The sequence below is a fragment of the Paroedura picta genome, chromosome 5, assembly GCF_049243985.1.
Source record: "Paroedura picta isolate Pp20150507F chromosome 5, Ppicta_v3.0, whole genome shotgun sequence".
Taxonomy (NCBI): domain Eukaryota; kingdom Metazoa; phylum Chordata; class Lepidosauria; order Squamata; family Gekkonidae; genus Paroedura; species Paroedura picta.
The window spans coordinates 38,891,784-38,907,921 of NC_135373.1; the positions used below are offsets into that span (position 1 = coordinate 38,891,784).

Here is a 16,138-nt window from a genome sequence, read left to right on the forward strand (position 1 = left end):
AAAACTAGTGGTATGAAGCCGAGGGTGGGGGAAGATTCATGTTTTTCACCTCAAGGACTTTCCCCAATTTTTCGAATGTAACATATGGAACATTTAGGGGAATGCTAAAATAAAAGTCATAAAAATATGCAGATGATACCACTCTAATGGCAGAAAGTGAAGAGGAACTAAAGAGCCTGTTGATGCGGGTGAAGGAGGAGAGTGCAAAAGTTGGCTTGAAACTCAACATCAAGAAAACAAAGATCATGGCATCCGGCCCTCTCAATTCATGGCAAATAGATGGGGAAGAAATGGAGATAGTGACAGATTTTATTTTCCTGGGCTCCAAGATCACTGCAGATGGGGACTGCAGCAAAGAAATTAAAAACGCTTGCTCCTGGGGAGGAAAGCTATGGCAAATCTAGACAGCATCCTAAAAAGCAGAGAAATCACCCTGCCAACAAAAGTGCGTTTAGTCAAGGCTATGGTCTTCCCAGTTGCAATGTATGGCTGCGAGAGTTGGACCATAAGGAAGGCCGAGCGTCAAAGAATTGAGGCTTTTGAACTCTGGTGCTGGAGAAGACTCTTGCGAGTCCCTTGGACTGCAAGGCGAACAAACCGGTCAGTCCTAGAGGAGATCAACCCTGACTGCTCTTTAGAAGGCCAGATCCTGAAGATGAAACTCAAATACTTTGGCCACCTCATGAGAAGGAAGGACTCCCTGGAGAAGAGCCTAATGCTGGGAGCGATCGAGGGCAAAAGAAGAAGGGGACGACAGAGAATGAGGTGGCTGGATGGAGTCACTGAAGCAGTAGGTGCAAACTTAAATGGACTCCGGGGAATGGTAGAGGACAGGAAGGCCTGGAGGATCATTGTCCATGGGGTCGCGATGGGTTGGACACGACTTCGCACATAACAACAACAACAAAATAAAAGTCATATAAAATATTTACTCCCTTTGAATGCATGAAATGCTTCTTAAGGAAAGGTTTTTCATACTCAAGATATAAAGCATTGAATAAACCTTGAAATGTAGATGCTCTATAAGGAAAGGCTAAGGGATTTGGGAATGTTCAGCCTGTAGAAGAGGAGGCTGAGAGGGAATATGATTGCTGTCTTTAAGTTTTTGAAAGGTTGTCACATGGAGATGGTCAGGGAGCAGTTTCTGTTGGCAGCAAAGGATAAGACTGCAGTAATGGCTTTATCTGCATGTACTGGCAAGATTTGGTACTGGCAAGAGGGGGAAATTTCCATAGTCAGAGTAGTTCAGTAGTGGAACAGGGTGCCTAAGGATGTGGTGAGGGGCAGGGGTAGACAACCCATCGTCCTCCAGATGTGCATGGACTACAATTCCCATGAGCCCCTGCCAGCGTTTGCTGGCAGGGGCTCGTGGGAATTGTAGTCCATGAACATCTGGAGGACCACGGGTTGACTACCCCTGGTGAGGGGGACCTCACTGGTTGTCTTTAAGCAGCAGCTGGAGAGATACTTATCATGGATGCTTTAGTAGGCTTATCCTGCATTGAGCAGGGGGAGTAGACCCCCTGCATGGTCCCTGGCAACTCTACGATTTTCAAGAAATGTTTCCCCTTAAATGTAAATTATTTTAGCAACAATTAATATGTTACAGAACAGTGAAGTATCTTCAACGTTGAGAAGTTTAGTTTAGTATTAGAACATGCTTGAGACTCTATGACCCCCCCCCCCGAAATAAGCACTTTATTTTATTTAGTGCAGAATTTTCTTTCTACCTTCAATGTTTGTTTTGTCTTTCAGCTGCAAAAAATTAGACACAAGGGCTATAACAGTACAGGCTGCTGCCATTTGTAACTCTTTATCAAATTGGGTATGCCTGTAATCATGCCGCATAATCCAACAGTTCATGCTAAAATTATAAATGGTGCACTTTATGTTGTTAAATCACTAAAGTAAGTTTTCGTTTAACGGGAAAATTAAGTATTGCACATATTTGAATCACCCCAAAACTTCCATTAAAAAGGGAAGTGCATCCCAGTGCTTTAAAATTATTAGAGGCTCTAGTTTGCAGGGCTCTTCGGGCAGGGGCACTACTTGGCCGACCCAGGCTCGCATCCCCACTGTGCCATGAGCGATTGCATTTAGCCCGTGTGATAAGAGGGGTTAGAGCGCCTGGAAGACCCAGCTTCAGATTCTGGAAGGTCGCTGGGTGGCACGCACTCAGCCTAGCCTACTGCGCAGGGTTGTTGTGAGGATAAACTTGCATGCCGCTTTGCCTCCTTACGAGGAAGAAATGCCAGAGCCTGAATAAACGCCAATCAAAAAGGGGGTGGAATACTCGGCTCGGAGCGCTGAGCAGCCCAGCAACGCACGGACACGCCCCCTCCGCTTCCCGCGGAGAACAGAATTCTCCCAGGAGAAACCTCCAGAGCCACCCCGGAGCAGCCGTTGCCAACCCTCAGGCCGCGGACGCCCATCCTTCCCTGCCCCCTCCGGAATATGCGCCCCTCTCCGCCCAAGCAACCTCCCAAACTCACCCGCCGCCGCCATCTTGGCTCCCCAATTGCCGCGGCGCTGGGGGAGGAGCCTGAGGGCGGCCGGACAGGCCCCGCCCCCCTCGGCGGCCGATCGAGGCTGTCGGTGCTCCGCTGGGTAGGCGGGAGAGCAGGCGTCGCCGCTAGGTCGCGTAGCAGAGCGCCGAGAGCGAGGGAGCTGATGCAACCTGGCAGAAGCCGGTACGTCGGTAGGTGTTGGGGGGATGCTGTGGCCTCTTCGGGCGGGGTGGGAGGGATATCGCGGCTAAGCTGCTTGGTTTGTCGGGGGGCGGGTCCGCAACCCCAACCCCAGATGGCCCAGGGCCTTTTAGGATCGCTTGCCTAGTGTGCAATGACCAAATAGAATGACTAGTAGACTGGAAAGCCTTTTATGATTTTTAGGCTACTGCAGATGGGATCGTCCCAAAAGTTATCTGTGCAGAGAACAATACAGTTACATGAGATTATATTGGAGGCGGGAAAAGTGATGCCCCTTCGGTCAAACCAATAACCTGGGGTCTCCACCCCCCTTGCACATCCCATGGGACCATCCGTGCTGACACCATGCCAGCTCCCCGGAAAGGTCCCAAAAAGGCAACTTCCGTTCCTTCCCCCTCCCTGCCAGCCTTCAATGGTTTACATAAACAATTTCAGCTTCTTCCTCTGGCCTTGAGAATGGGTCTGTTAGATATATCAGCGCTGGCAATATTTCCAAAAACATGCTGGGCCTTCTGATTAAGAAAACAATTCTGGAAGCCAAGTTAAAGAGATCTGCAAAAAGTGAAAGAGATTTGTCTCAACCCATCACCCCCACCCCGCTGCAGCAGAAGCAGCCTTTCCCATTCCTCATAGATGTGGAGGGCTGCCTGACTTGAGTCCCCTAGGGATGAGAAGGGTCCCGTTCCGGAACTCTGCACTCTTTTATTGTCAAGATATTTGTATTTTGGCTGGGGGGTGATTTTTGCCCACATGGTGGAGTGGTTAAGAGGGTGGCTTCTAATCTGGCAAATCGGGTTTGATTCTCCACATGCATCAAGTTGGGTGACCTTGTGCTAGGCACAATCTTGCTAGAGCTGTCCTCACAGAGCAGTTTCTCCCAGAGCTCTCTCAGCCACATCTACCTCACAGGGTGTCTGTTGCGAGGAGAGGAAGAGAATGCGATTGTGAGCCGCTTCGAGACTCCTTTGGCTAGTGAAAAGCAGGGTATGAAAACCAACTCTTCTGCTGCTGCTAAAGGCACTAGCCAAAATCCTCCTCTCTCCCCTCTCCTAAGCAGATCCAAGTCAAGTAACCTAGGAAAGCCAGTTCCACCATTGAATCTCATAATACCCTTCTCCGTAGCCCTGATGCTTCATGAGGAATTTGGGGAGATTTGGGGCTTCTTTTTTTTTCTGTGAGGCTGGCTGTTCTCTGTGACAAACGTATATCTGGCTTCTTTTCAGCCCACAGAATCTTTTTGGTTGGTGAGCAGCTGCTGTGACAATGGGGGACGAACTGACGGTACAGGAGAAGTATCATCTGATCACCCGGAATTTGCAGGTACTTTTGTCAGAAGGGCTGAGTGGAAAGCTGATGTGCATTTCCTTGGACAACATAGCGGCATGGAAGCAGTCTGGTCAAGAGCTGATTCATCGCATTATGAAGTCCACATGTCTCCCACGTGGACTTTCTACATAAATGATCTGGGAGTTTCCCATTGAAAAATTAATTCCCAGTGGTTTACAGGGAGAGGGACTTAAGTGCTGTTTTAGAACCTGAAAAAAGCCCTGGAGATCTGTTCTGAGTGATGGCTACATGTAAGTTTTACCGCAAGGGCAGTTAGCTACTCCACAGGACTGCTGCAGGTTTGGGAAAAGCTCCCTACTTCTGTGTGCCTTAATCAGATTCAGTCAGATTCCAAATTGGGTTTCCTGACTGCTTTTTCAGGAGTAAAGCAATAATATTGCCATACCACTTATTAGGACCAATGAACATTCCAGACAATAACCATTAGTCTGCTTTAGAATCAGCAAAACAAAAAAGAGCCTTAAAGACTGACAGGCGTCATAACAGAAGATTTTATGGGTTACAGCTTGCTTTAGAGCCAGCTTGGTGTAGTGGTTGGGAGTGCGGACTTCTAATCTGGCAAGCTGGGTTTGATTCCTTGATCCTCCTCCACATGCAATCAGCTGGGTGGCCTTGGGCTCACCACAGCACTGAGCATCTGCTTTCTATGTATCTTGAAATCTATTCTGAACCCAGTAGCATCTAATCTAGGCAAATCTGCAGCATGTTCTTAACTCTTAGAAGACTCTACAAACTGCAGGCCTGTGAGTTTTCCATTGTATGCCCCCCCTTTTTTTGTATTGAGCTTCTGGGGGACTCAGAAAGTTCCTTGTTTCTTTGTGATTTGATTATTAAAACTATTGCATTGCTTGTGTCAAGTACCACGGCAAAAGACAAGAAAACTGAGACATTCTTTGTGGAAAAAGAGTTCAGCGTTTATTGTATCCAAGAGTGTAGATCAGGAAGCATCATGATAGAAAATCTATTGCCAAGAATGACGGACTCGTCCAGTCCTAGAATACATAGAGACACCTTCCCCTGCCCCATCATTGGATCACTTTCCTGCCATTTGCTATTCCCATGGCAGAAGGGCTTTTATCTGCAAAGAACAATCAGAAAAAAGTAAAAGCTACATTTTTTTACAAAAGGCCAAAAGGTAGCCAGAACTAATCATTGGAGCCATAACATGCCAAATAAGAGAGAACTTTATGAAGGACACTCTCCATTTCCTGGGAACAGGCTATGGTATTTACATGTGGGCTGAGAACCCAGCAAGGAGAAAGGCAGGGAGAAGGAAGGACAAGAAAAGAAGAAAGGAATCTGATGGCTCCCAGGACTTTTCCTATTATCTGAATACATGGCATGTAAGTGGGAGGCAACATGACACTTTGGCTACAAGCAAAGCGTGAATCTGGCCAATTGCCATTCTTGTTCTCTCCCTCCCTCATGCATGGAATTTGCTTGAAATTTGACTTCTGGACAGTCAAACTCCAGTTACCCTTGTCTTATGAATGTGGGCACCTTGACTATCTGGACTTTGTTTCTTATGCACAAAGAAACCAACTCCAGTGACCCAGATGTCCACATTTATATATATTTATATATATATTCCTTTATATTTTATTAACACATCTAGAATTTCTTCACTGTTGACTAGCTTCAAAGACTATAAAATATAAATATAAAAATAAATAAATATAAATAATTCTACAGATAATTATAAAATGAGCTTTTGTATATGTCCAATATATTGCTTAACAACAGCAGGTTTAGAATCCAGTAGCACCTTAAAGACCAACAAAGATTTATTCAGGGCGGGAGCTTTCGAGTGTCAGAAAGCTCCCGCCCTGAATAAATCTTTGTTGGTCTTAAAGGTGCTACTGGAATCTGATTTTATTGTGCCATTTCAGACCAACACAGCTAACCATTTAAAACAGCAGGTTTATAAAAGTAGTTCTTTTTAAAAAGTTTTGGAGCTTCCCATATTTCCCAAAGATTCCTTAATACTTAATTCATCTCCCCCTATTACTTAATCAGGTTCACATTCTTCGCTAATCAATTGCCTAATAAATTTAATACAGGATTGCTTTACACAGATAAATTCGGTAATGTCTATACTTCCATACATTTTTGCTAGTCTTGTTATATCAAAATGTTTTCAGGTTTTTACATACCTGTAAGTATGTGTTGGCTGCCAGCCAATAAGCCATGACTTCAAACTATATCTTCTCTTTGTCCTTGATGAGCTATTCTCATTATTTCTCAAGAGGCTCTTTGCACTTGGGCTTAACTTGAAACTCAGTGCTCCTTATATTTGATTTAAACCAGGCATCTCTGAACAGTCTGGTTTACATCAAACCTTCAAGGCTACACTCGTCTGAGGCTCCTTTATTCTTTGTTCAGCATGTCTTAATTATTTACTAAGACCTGCCATTCCCTGACTTTGGCTCGCAGAAGTGCTCTCAATGGCATGGAGAGCCAAGACCAGTAATTGCTTCCCAGTGTTTTTAGCTACGTCTGTAATGGTTGATATCCAAGTCACACTTGTGCAGTGCTGAATCCAGAGACTGGTGACCCAAAAATTCTTCCTGTCTTGTAGCTTGCCGATGTCATTAATATTTTCCATTGGATTGTGAAAGGATCGAAGGGGCAAAGTAACTGGATTGCCTTTCTCTCGCTCTTTCCCTAGAAAGTGCTTGCATGATGATTTTCCGTTAGAAGCACAATTATTCCTTGAGGTTGTAGAGTGGAATCACAGCTTGATTTTGTTTTGTCGCTTTGTCCTTGAGAGGCTATCTGTGATAAGATTCCACAGGGCTTTTGTAAACTTGCAGTTTGCTTTTCCTGTAACGCCCAGCCCATTTTCAGCTCCTTTTTAGCATTTTCAGTTTGTTCTTAATATTTGGAGGTATGGTTAGGAGATGGGAAAAGCAATATAGACAATGTTGGAAAGGTACACTAAACTGAATATGGGTGTTTGGGGTAATTTTAAAAATAGATTATGTACATTCCATGTACTTATTATGTACATTCCATGTACTCTGTGTGTATGTTGTTTGTGTTTGCTTTTCTTCTTTGTATGTAACAATATTAGAAAGGCAATATAAATGGACCATAATAGAAGGGAGGTTTTAAATCACTAAGGGCATCTCCATTAGGCTTGTTATTACTGAGATAAACCCTGGTAGCCTTAAGCTGCGTATGCAAATTTCTCGGTGCCCTCTGTTTTCTATTCATATATGAAGAGCTGATCTGAGGCAGAGCATGCCTCCATGAAGTATCATCAGGCCCCTCTACTCGGGCTCTGCATTGACAGCAATTTTAGGCCTTCGTGGTTGGGCAGAATTATCTGCTTCCAGAGAAAGCCAGAGAGAACCCCCTCGGTAGATTTTTGGCCTTGCATGAAACTTGATGGGCTCACAGTGTGAGAATTACTGAACTCATGCCTTACTGAGTGCTTTCTTCAGATATTCTAATGCCCCAGGCACCCACATCATTTGCTCTTAAGATGCTGAATTTGTCTGTCTTTGCAGGAAGTTCTTGGGGAGGATAAGCTGAAGGCCATTTTGAAAGAGCGTGAGCTGAAGGTCTACTGGGGGACAGCCACAACAGGGAAGCCACACATAGCTTACTTCGTCCCCATGTCCAAGATTGCAGACTTCCTCAAAGCTGGGTGTGAGGTAAGGATGGGCTTGACCTGAGTCTTGGTTCTTGGCAAGTAGCACTGATGGAAAAGAAGGCTTGTGACGGTTTAGAACCATGACTCAGTGCTTACAGCATGCATACACATTCCCCAGCATTCCTGTCGGTTGAAAGGCCACCTAGTGCAAAGATGGTGGCTGATGGGGCCTGCTATCTCAGTGTCATGTTCCACAGAAGTAAAAGGAAAGGGGGTGCAACTGTGGAGAGGGGGACGGGTCAGCCTATATAAGGATCTGGGAGGGTCATCAGTGCCTTGAGATACAGGGGGCAAGAATTTCCCACTCTGTGTATCTGACATGACAGCTGAGCAAATGCGAATCAAGCAAAGATTGTTTCATCTTCCTAAGAGAGTGAAATTGAGAATTTTGGCTATGAGGTCAGCCATGCTTGGGCCATAGACTTAGGCACTCATTGCTTGGGCATTGACTACAAATAAATGTCATTCCATGAGGGGGTGTGGTCTATTTTGTATCATTCCCATCTAGCTAGTGCATGTTTATTCACTTGCCATTGCTGAGGAGTACAGCCCCTGGATTTACATGCTCCTTGTCCTCTCAGAAGGCAGTTAGAGAAAGGGTCAAAGTAAGAGCTGAGGCTGAGGTTCTCAAACATTTCTGAGTAGGGGCTGATTCTAAATTTTTGCTTTTTCAGGACCCCGTGTGAAAAGTAATTCTGTGCTGCTCTTCCTCTCCCCAGAGTAGAACACAGGATAAGTGTCATTTCCACATGATAAGTCGATTGTTAAAAATGAAAAATAAAATATAAATGATTAGTGAGCAACAGGCTGTATTTGAGGGCCATTTCACATATTATGCTGCAGCAAGTCCAGGTTAGCCATCAATTTCCTCTCTGCCAGGAACCTTCTCTCCCAGCTCAACCGGTTCCTCCTCCTTGCCTTGTGTCCTACCTGCAAAAGTGTCTTTGGTTTGGGAACTGAAAGCTCAGGGACAGAAACTCAAGTGCGCCCATCTCTGTCCTAGGTGACGATCTTATTTGCTGATCTCCACGCCTACCTGGACAACATGAAGGCCCCCTGGGAGCTTCTGGAGCTACGTACCCAGTATTATGAGAATGTGATCAAGGCAATGCTGGAGAGCATCGGGGTGCCTCTGGAGAAGCTCCGTTTCGTCCGTGGGACCGACTATCAGCTCAGCAAGTTAGTTTGTTTGCCTGGGAGTGTGTGAGATACACCATAAACAAATGATGTGTCTTTTAGCCCATGACAATCAGGGAGGGCGGGATCCGGTTCCTTTCATATAGGCATTTCGGCATTGCAGGAACTCCGTGTTTTTCTTCTCAGGGAGTACACACTGGATGTTTACCGCCTGTCCTCTGTTGTCACCCAGCACGATGCCAAGAAAGCGGGTGCAGAAGTGGTGAAGCAAGTGGAGCATCCGCTGCTGAGCGGCCTCCTCTATCCAGGACTACAGGTAGCAAATTGGGGTGGGGGGATCTTCACCCAGTGCCCGTGTCTTGGAAAGGGTGCCCGTTGCATGCCCATTGAGCCAGTTGATTAGAGTCTTCCCCCGTGAGGGGGAAATAGAGGTGTGTGTGAGAAGAGGGAAGAATGATTTGCAACTCAGGCCTACCTGCAATGGCCCCATACACAGAGCATTTGTGGTGATTGTTCCTCTGTGTACTAGGGGTGGGAGAGGGAGAACTAGTGCCTGCTTCATTCAGCCTTGAGTCCTTGAGAGAAAGGCCACAGCATAATCTAGCAAGGCAATATTGCTTGAACTAGAGGGTCTCTGGTGAAATTAGTACACGGCGAGTGTACAATGAATAACTTCATAGTTAACTTTCTGCCATAAGGGTGTGTTTATATAAATGATTTGTAGATAAGCGTTTCTCTGACATAAGATGGTCTGCAAGCTCCCTGTTTGTGTTCCCCCACAGGCACTGGACGAAGAGTACTTGAAAGTTGATGCACAGTTTGGAGGAGTGGACCAGAGAAAAATTTTCACTTTTGCAGAAAAGGTGAGCACCAAGGCGTGGCTCATCTGACTTACTCATCCTTGTCTGCCAGTCAGGGCTTGTTATCTTTTGTTGTTTTTTGCCTTCTGTTCTGGCCCTTTCTGATGCCTGAGGTAGAAAGTCCAAAAGACAACTTGTCCTCCCCCTCTCTCTTTCCCACCCCATCTAATTCAGGTGGGCCAAGCCTGCTGGGAACCGTTTTTATCCAAGCCCTGTTGAAATGAATGGGAGCAGCCCTAGATGAGGGAAGGTGATGTGAAGGTGATGGCAGTCTGGTCATGTTTGCTTTAGCCTGAACTATCCTGCCAGCAAGTAGAAAGGAAGCAGTCCTCTGCAGGGAGTGGCTTCCTCTCATCTCCTGGGCTGAGCAGTCCCCAACCTTGCTCGTGTTGTGCCTTTCTCTCTTTATCCAGTGCCTCCCGCCCCTGGGCTATGCCAAACGCATCCATCTGATGAACCCCATGGTGCCTGGGTTGACTGGCAACAAGATGAGTTCTTCAGAGGAGGTTGGTTCCTAAACTTGGCTCTTGGCTGCAGCAACTCAATCCTGCAGGGAGGAGATCTTTAAATGGAGTGGGCGGATGGAATTCTCTTGGGCTGGGGAGGTCAAACAGTATCTATATAGAAATACTGGGTGGGGTAACCCTGGGTTAATCTTCCCCCAGCTGAGTAGCCATGACTAATAGCAGGAACATATGGACAATGGGACCTGTTTACTGGAGAGTGGGTTTGTGTGTAAATATAGGACAGTGAGTGGCTGTCCTTTACTGGAGGATTTTCAAAAGGCTGGACTGCCACCTGTTTAAGAATGTTCTAGCTTTGGATTCCCTGCACTGTTTTAGGGTTTAGATCAGGGGTAGTCAACCTGTGGTCCTCCAGATGTTCATGGACTACAAATGTAGGATTTTAGGGTTTAGATCAGGGGTAGTCAACCTGTGGTCCTCCAGATGTTCATGGACCCTGCAAACGCTGGCAGGCTCCTGGGAATTGTAGTCCATGAACATCTGGAGGACCACAGGTTGACTACCCCTGGTTTTGATGACTCATAAGATTTTTTCCTTGCTTTGATTTTTGTATCACTCCACCGACTGATGTGAATTGATTAAAATCTTGCCATCTGCTTGTCTTTTGTGTATGAATTAAACAGTGGCTCCACAAAATAAGCCCACTTTGCTTTTAGGTGATGCATGGCATGGGGTACAAACAGAGGCAATCTAGAAGAAGCATTCTCTTCTGCTTGGGAGCAGTTTGGGAACGCTTCTTAGGTGGCACCTCTCTTTCTTCTCTTTTAGGAGTCCAAGATTGATCTCCTGGACCGTAAGGAAGATGTGAAGAAGAAGCTGAAGAAAGCTTTCTGCGAGCCAGGGAATGTGGAGAACAACGGCGTCTTGTCCTTCATAAAGCATGTGCTCTTTCCACTCAAATCAGGTGATGATTCCCAAGCATAAAGGCAGGAGTGAGGCAAGGCAGAGAGAAGGTGCCTTGATTTGAAGTCTTTGTGGTTGCCATTCACCTGGTTGACTGGGAGGCCCACCTCCAGTGATTACAGAGATGAAGAGCCCACTGCTACGTCTGCATTGCCTGCCGCTCACCTGGTGCTGTAGACGTGTTTGAACGTGTTTTTCGGCAGCCCCAAGAGATTATCTTTGTTTTAATGTGGTTCTCTCCTTTATTTTGCCACCCACAGAATTCGTCATCCTGAGAGATGAGAAATGGGGAGGGAACAAAACCTACACAGACTATGGGGAGCTGGAGAAGGAATTTGCTGATGAGGTGATGTCCTGGGCTGGGGACAGAGGTGGAGGCAGCTGCTGTGCTGTCAGCTTGCATGTGGGGAGGGTGTGTCTTTGGAGTGGTCACTTTGGCTTGAGCCTGGACTATCCTGCTGGCCAGCTTTGAAGCCTGGATGGGGTGGGGGATGAAGACACTGATCTTCTATTCTGTGTTTCTTGGCAGGCTCATTGCAAGCTGTAAAGGCAACCTTAACATGGGCAGGGGCAGCGGCAGCGGCAGGGAGAGAAGCTGAGATCCTGAGGCTGGGACTTGGGGTCCCACTTTGCATTCAAGAGCCAGTGTGGTATTGTGGTTAAGAGCGGCGGCTTCAAATCTGGGGAGCCGGGTTTGATTCCGCGCTCCCCTACATGCAGCCTTGGGCTAGTCACCGGCCTGATAGAGCTGTGATGACCAAGCATCGATATCAGGGCTCTCAGCCTCACCTTCCTCACAGGGTTTCTGTTGTGGGGAGAGGAAGGGAAGGTGATTGTAAGCTGCATGTGACTCCTTTGGGCAGTGAAAAGAGGGGTATAAAAACCAACTACACCTCCTCCTTCCTAACTTCTGCAGTCCTAAATTATGCATACCAAAGGCATTTTCTTATACCTTCTCTGCCTCTGATGTACAAAATACATCATTTCCGCCAACTTATATAGTGACACATATGAGGCTCTTTATACTGTATCAGATCCCTGATCCATCCAAGTCAGTATTGGCAGCAGCTTTTCATAGTCTTAGGCAGAGTTTTCCCCACATCTTTTAACTGCAGACGCCGGGGATTTAACCGGGGTCTTTTTGCATGTCCAACAGATGCTTTATCACTGGGCCATGGCCCCTCTCAGACATCCCTATTCATGAATGCCATGCAGACTGCCAGGAGATGCATCCTGCGCCAAAGATTCTGAATTCTAAAGTTCTAAAATTTGCCCTAAAGAATAGGGGGGACAGTGAACATAGCTAAGATTAATAGAAGAAAAATATGCCTTGACTGGACTTCATTTAGCTATATCTTCCCTTCATTTAGCTATATCTTGATCTATCATGTAAGAAGATCATAGTCTGACGAAGGCTGCTTGCACTCGAAAGCTCACGCCTTGAATAAATCTTTGTTGTTGGTCTTAAAGGTGCTACTGGACTCTGATTTCATTTAGCAATGTCCTTCTTAACAGATACCTTCGTTAGGGCTGCCATCCTAGGGAGAGCTCATCGTTATGAGTCGGAGCCCCGATGTGTGCTTGTGCCCCTTGCACAAGTCTTTGTCTTGTGTCATACAAAAAACTGCTGGACTGATCCTATAAATCAAGTCAACAAACTTCCATGGGATTGTTGGGAGTTAATAGCTGGGGTCAGACATAAGGGCATTGGAAAATCTAAAAGGGGTGGGGTATGTGTTTTGGGGAAGGGAGTAGGTAACAAGCCGGGACTAACTGTATCTCTGCTTCCCTTCCCGGCAACAGATTGTCCATCCTGGAGACCTGAAGAACTCCGTTGAAGTGGCTCTGAACAAGCTCCTGGAGCCCATCAGGGAAAAGTTCAACAGTCCCCAAATGAAGAAACTGGCAAGCTCTGCATACCCAGACCCCTCCAAAGCTAGTAAGGGCAAAAAGGCACTTGCAGGTTCCTCTAATGCAGCAGCCGCTATGGACCGGGATCAGGAAGTCCTCTGGAGTTACAATCTTCCAGCTTTCTCTTCTTGCGCTGGCCATTAATGAAGTCACGCACGTTGAAACAGATGGCCCCTGAAGGCAACATGTCGGGATTTGAAGGAGTGGCTTTAACTGCTCACACAGAGCTCTCTCCTAGCTTCTGCCTGGGTAGACCTTGCTGAGGACCCTACCTGTGCTACAGATGCCTCACTGCCCTGAGGGATCACTTTGGTGTAGTGGTTAGGAGTGCGGGACTTCTAAGCTGGTGAGCCGGGCTTGATTCCCTTCTCCTCCCCCACATGCAGCCAGCTGGGTGACCTTGGGCTCACCAAAGCACTGATAAAGCTGTTCTGACCGAGAAGTGGAACAGGCTTCCGCGGGAGGTGGTGGATTCTCCATCTTTGGAAAAGTTTAAACAGAGGCTGGATAGCCATCTGACAGAGAGGCTGATTCTGTGAAGGCTCAAGTGGGTGGCAGGTTACAGTGGATGAGCGATAGGGTTGTGAGTGTCCTGCGTAGTGCAGGGGGTTGGACTAGATGATCCAGGAGGTCCCTTCCAACTCTATGATTCTAGGATTCTAACTAATATCTGGGCTTTCTCAGCCTCACCTCCCTGACAGGGTGTCTGGTGTGGGGAGAGGAAAGGGAATCTTAAGTCTTCTGATCTTTTTGTCAATACAATCCCCCTAAGAGTTGCTCTCCTCCTCCTCCTCCTCCTCCCTGCACACAGAACCTGCCACCAAGGGCCCTGTGAAGAACTCTGATCCTGAAGAAGTGGTGCCTTCCCGGGTGGACCTCCGTGTGGGCAAAGTGCTCTGTGTGGAGAAGGTACGTGCCCGGGCATTACCGCTCTTCTATCTGCTGCCTTGGAGTGATCGCTGGGCTCTGTCTTCGAGCCGATGAGAGACTGAAGCAAGTCTGCAATATTCCCGTGTGACACTGCCCCACGTCCCTGTGCCTGAGCCTTGACCCTGCTGTTTTCCTGTCCTCAGCATCCTGACGCAGACGCCCTGTACGTGGAAAAGATTGATGTGGGGGAGCCTGAACCACGCACTGTGGTCAGTGGCCTGGTGGAATTCGTGCCCAAAGAAGAGCTCCAGGATAGGCTGGTAGTGGTGGTGTGTAACATGAAGCCCCAGAAGATGAGAGGGGTGGAGTCCCAAGCCATGCTGCTGTGTGCCTGCAGGTGCGCTGTGAAAGTGGGGCTGGGCAGGGTGAAAAATAGCGGAACTGCAGATGGGTTAGGGTGGGGCAGTGGAGGGCAGCTGCCCTCTAGGCTAGCCCTTTTGCCCAGTCAAGCAAGACTGGGCAGTAGGTGACAGGGAGAGGTGGTGGCAAAACTGACTATTGACTTTTTCTGAACTGTTTGTTGTTGCAGTGGGGAGCCCTCCCAGATAGAGCCCTTGGACCCTCCAGCAGGCTCCTGCCCTGGGGAGCAGGTGTTTGTGGAGGGCTATGAGAGCGGCCAGCCAGATGACGAGCTGAAGCCCAAAAAGAAGGTCTTTGAGAAGCTGCAGGTAAGGAGGTCCTCGGTGTCAGACACCCAAGTACCCTGTGGCTGCTGCAATCTTGCCCATGCTTCAGTAGGCCAAGCTAGTTCTTGGTGGTTGTCATTGACTGAGGATCTGGTGGTGATCCAGCTTGGCTCTTGAGTAGCATTTGCTGGAGGACAGATCTTCAGGGGGGGGGAGGTCTCCTAGCTTCTTTCCAGTGCTTCCCAACTATATATGAGGGTCTAATAGAATGTGTTTAATTTTGAGAAGGGGGGGGAGATTGCAAGATGGGAGAAGGAGAGTCATGCACAGCATCTTCCTTGCTGTCTCTAAATTCTTTCCTCCGAAATTAGGCCATAAGCTGATTCCAGTGATGCACTTTTAAAGCCAGGGCTCCCTTTGCCCACCATGGGTTCCTGGTGGGCCTTAATTTTGACTGCTCTTCCTTCTCTTCCTCTGACCCCTGCAAACCTCAGGCTGACTTCCAGATTTCTAAGGACAGGAAAGCTCAGTGGAAGGGGAAGAACTTCATGACCAAGCTGGGGATCATCTCGTGCAAAACCCTGACTTGCGGCGGCATCCGCTAAGACTCTTTGCTGGCTACTTTCACCCGTTCCCTGCCTCTTGCCGCCCATCGATCACCCACCCATTGATGATCAAGTTACCGTCCATCCATCGGCCACAGCTCTTCCCTGATGTTTCCTGGTGCCAAAGTGCATCAGATCAGTGGAAACTGACAGTTTGATGTCAGCAGAGAGTGAGTGGGAATGAGTTTTTTATGTCTGAAGAAAGGAGGCTGTTGCTTTATTTTCTGGACTTTAGGGGCTAAGGGATCTCTTTCCCCTTAATGCGTTCTTTAGGGGGGCGGGGGAGTGAAGAAGAAAGTAGGCACCTTGGAGCCCTTGCGTGATGAAGCAAGTAGGAGAGGAGCTGCATGGTCATCTGTGTTCCATCCCAATAATGATCAGCCACTTCCTTCCTCTTTTTAAGTGGCTGCTTCTGTCTGGATTAAACCCAGGCTGGCAGATCACGAAGGGGAGCATCTCTCTTTAGCAGTGGTGGTTTAGTCTTCTCCACGTCCGCGATAAATGCCAAATTCTAAGTTATTGTTATTGTCCAATAAAATGTCACCACACAACTATTTGTCTTTCAGTAGAGCCCAACTCAGCAAAGCCCAACTTAACAGGGCTCATAGCGTTCTGGCATGGCTTAAAACTAGTTTCTGAGAAAGCGGCCTCAAGACCATTCTCTTAAGCAGTGGTCCCCAACCCCTGGTCCGGGGACCGGTGCCGGTCCGCAGATCAGTTGGTACCGGTCCTCGACTCCTCCTTGTCCTCCTTTCTGGCTGCTGCCTGGGGGGCTGCCCTGCCACTCTGCCGCCAGCTCACCTTTTGTGCTCTCTGGCGGCCACCATGGCTGGGGCTCCCCCTTGGCGTGGCACTGCGCAGCTGCTGCAGGCAGAGCCCCCCAGCAGACGGCGGGAAAGCAAGTGGAGCAGGGACTCAGGCGGTAGCGA

The 16,138-nt window shown here is 47.7% G+C and overlaps 2 protein-coding genes across 3 annotated transcripts in view; one reads left to right on the forward strand and one right to left on the reverse strand.

The window, feature by feature from the left end:
• The window catches only part of S100PBP (S100P binding protein), a 21,864-nt gene extending 19,265 nt beyond the window's left edge, over window positions 1–2,599 (reverse strand). Inside the window, exon 1 of the mRNA XM_077337375.1 lies at window positions 2,493–2,599. The gene's annotated coding sequence lies outside the window, so the exon portion shown is untranslated. The remainder of the gene's footprint in view (window positions 1–2,492) is intronic.
• On the forward strand, window positions 2,403–15,760 carry YARS1 (tyrosyl-tRNA synthetase 1). Of its 2 annotated transcripts, none has more exons than XM_077337371.1 (14): window positions 2,403–2,690; window positions 3,932–4,028; window positions 7,568–7,714; window positions 8,717–8,892; window positions 9,037–9,166; window positions 9,633–9,713; window positions 10,124–10,216; window positions 11,003–11,138; window positions 11,398–11,483; window positions 12,941–13,076; window positions 13,860–13,957; window positions 14,122–14,315; window positions 14,508–14,646; window positions 15,099–15,760. In XM_077337371.1, the coding sequence occupies exons 2-14, from the start codon at window positions 3,972–3,974 to the stop codon at window positions 15,207–15,209; spliced, it is 1,584 nt and encodes a 527-aa protein (XP_077193486.1). In that variant the 5' UTR covers window positions 2,403–2,690; window positions 3,932–3,971; the 3' UTR covers window positions 15,210–15,760. The 2 variants fall into 2 exon arrangements, with proteins under 2 accessions (XP_077193486.1, XP_077193485.1); XM_077337370.1 differs by having other exon boundaries at window positions 2,404–2,698.
• Window positions 15,761–16,138: the final 378 nt, after the last annotated feature.

What these genes read in the sequence shown, in the direction of transcription:
- YARS1 (XM_077337371.1), top strand. Translation starts at nt 3,972, where the DNA reads ATGGGGGACGAACTGACGGTACAGGAGAAGTATCATCTGATCACCCGG. An exon ending in AGATGAGTTCTTCAGAGGAG is followed by an intron (nt 10,217 to 11,002) that starts GTTGGTTCCTAA and finishes CTTCTCTTTTAG; the next exon opens with GAGTCCAAGATTGATCTCCT. An exon ending in GCTCTTTCCACTCAAATCAG is followed by an intron (nt 11,139 to 11,397) that starts GTGATGATTCCC and finishes TGCCACCCACAG; the next exon opens with AATTCGTCATCCTGAGAGAT.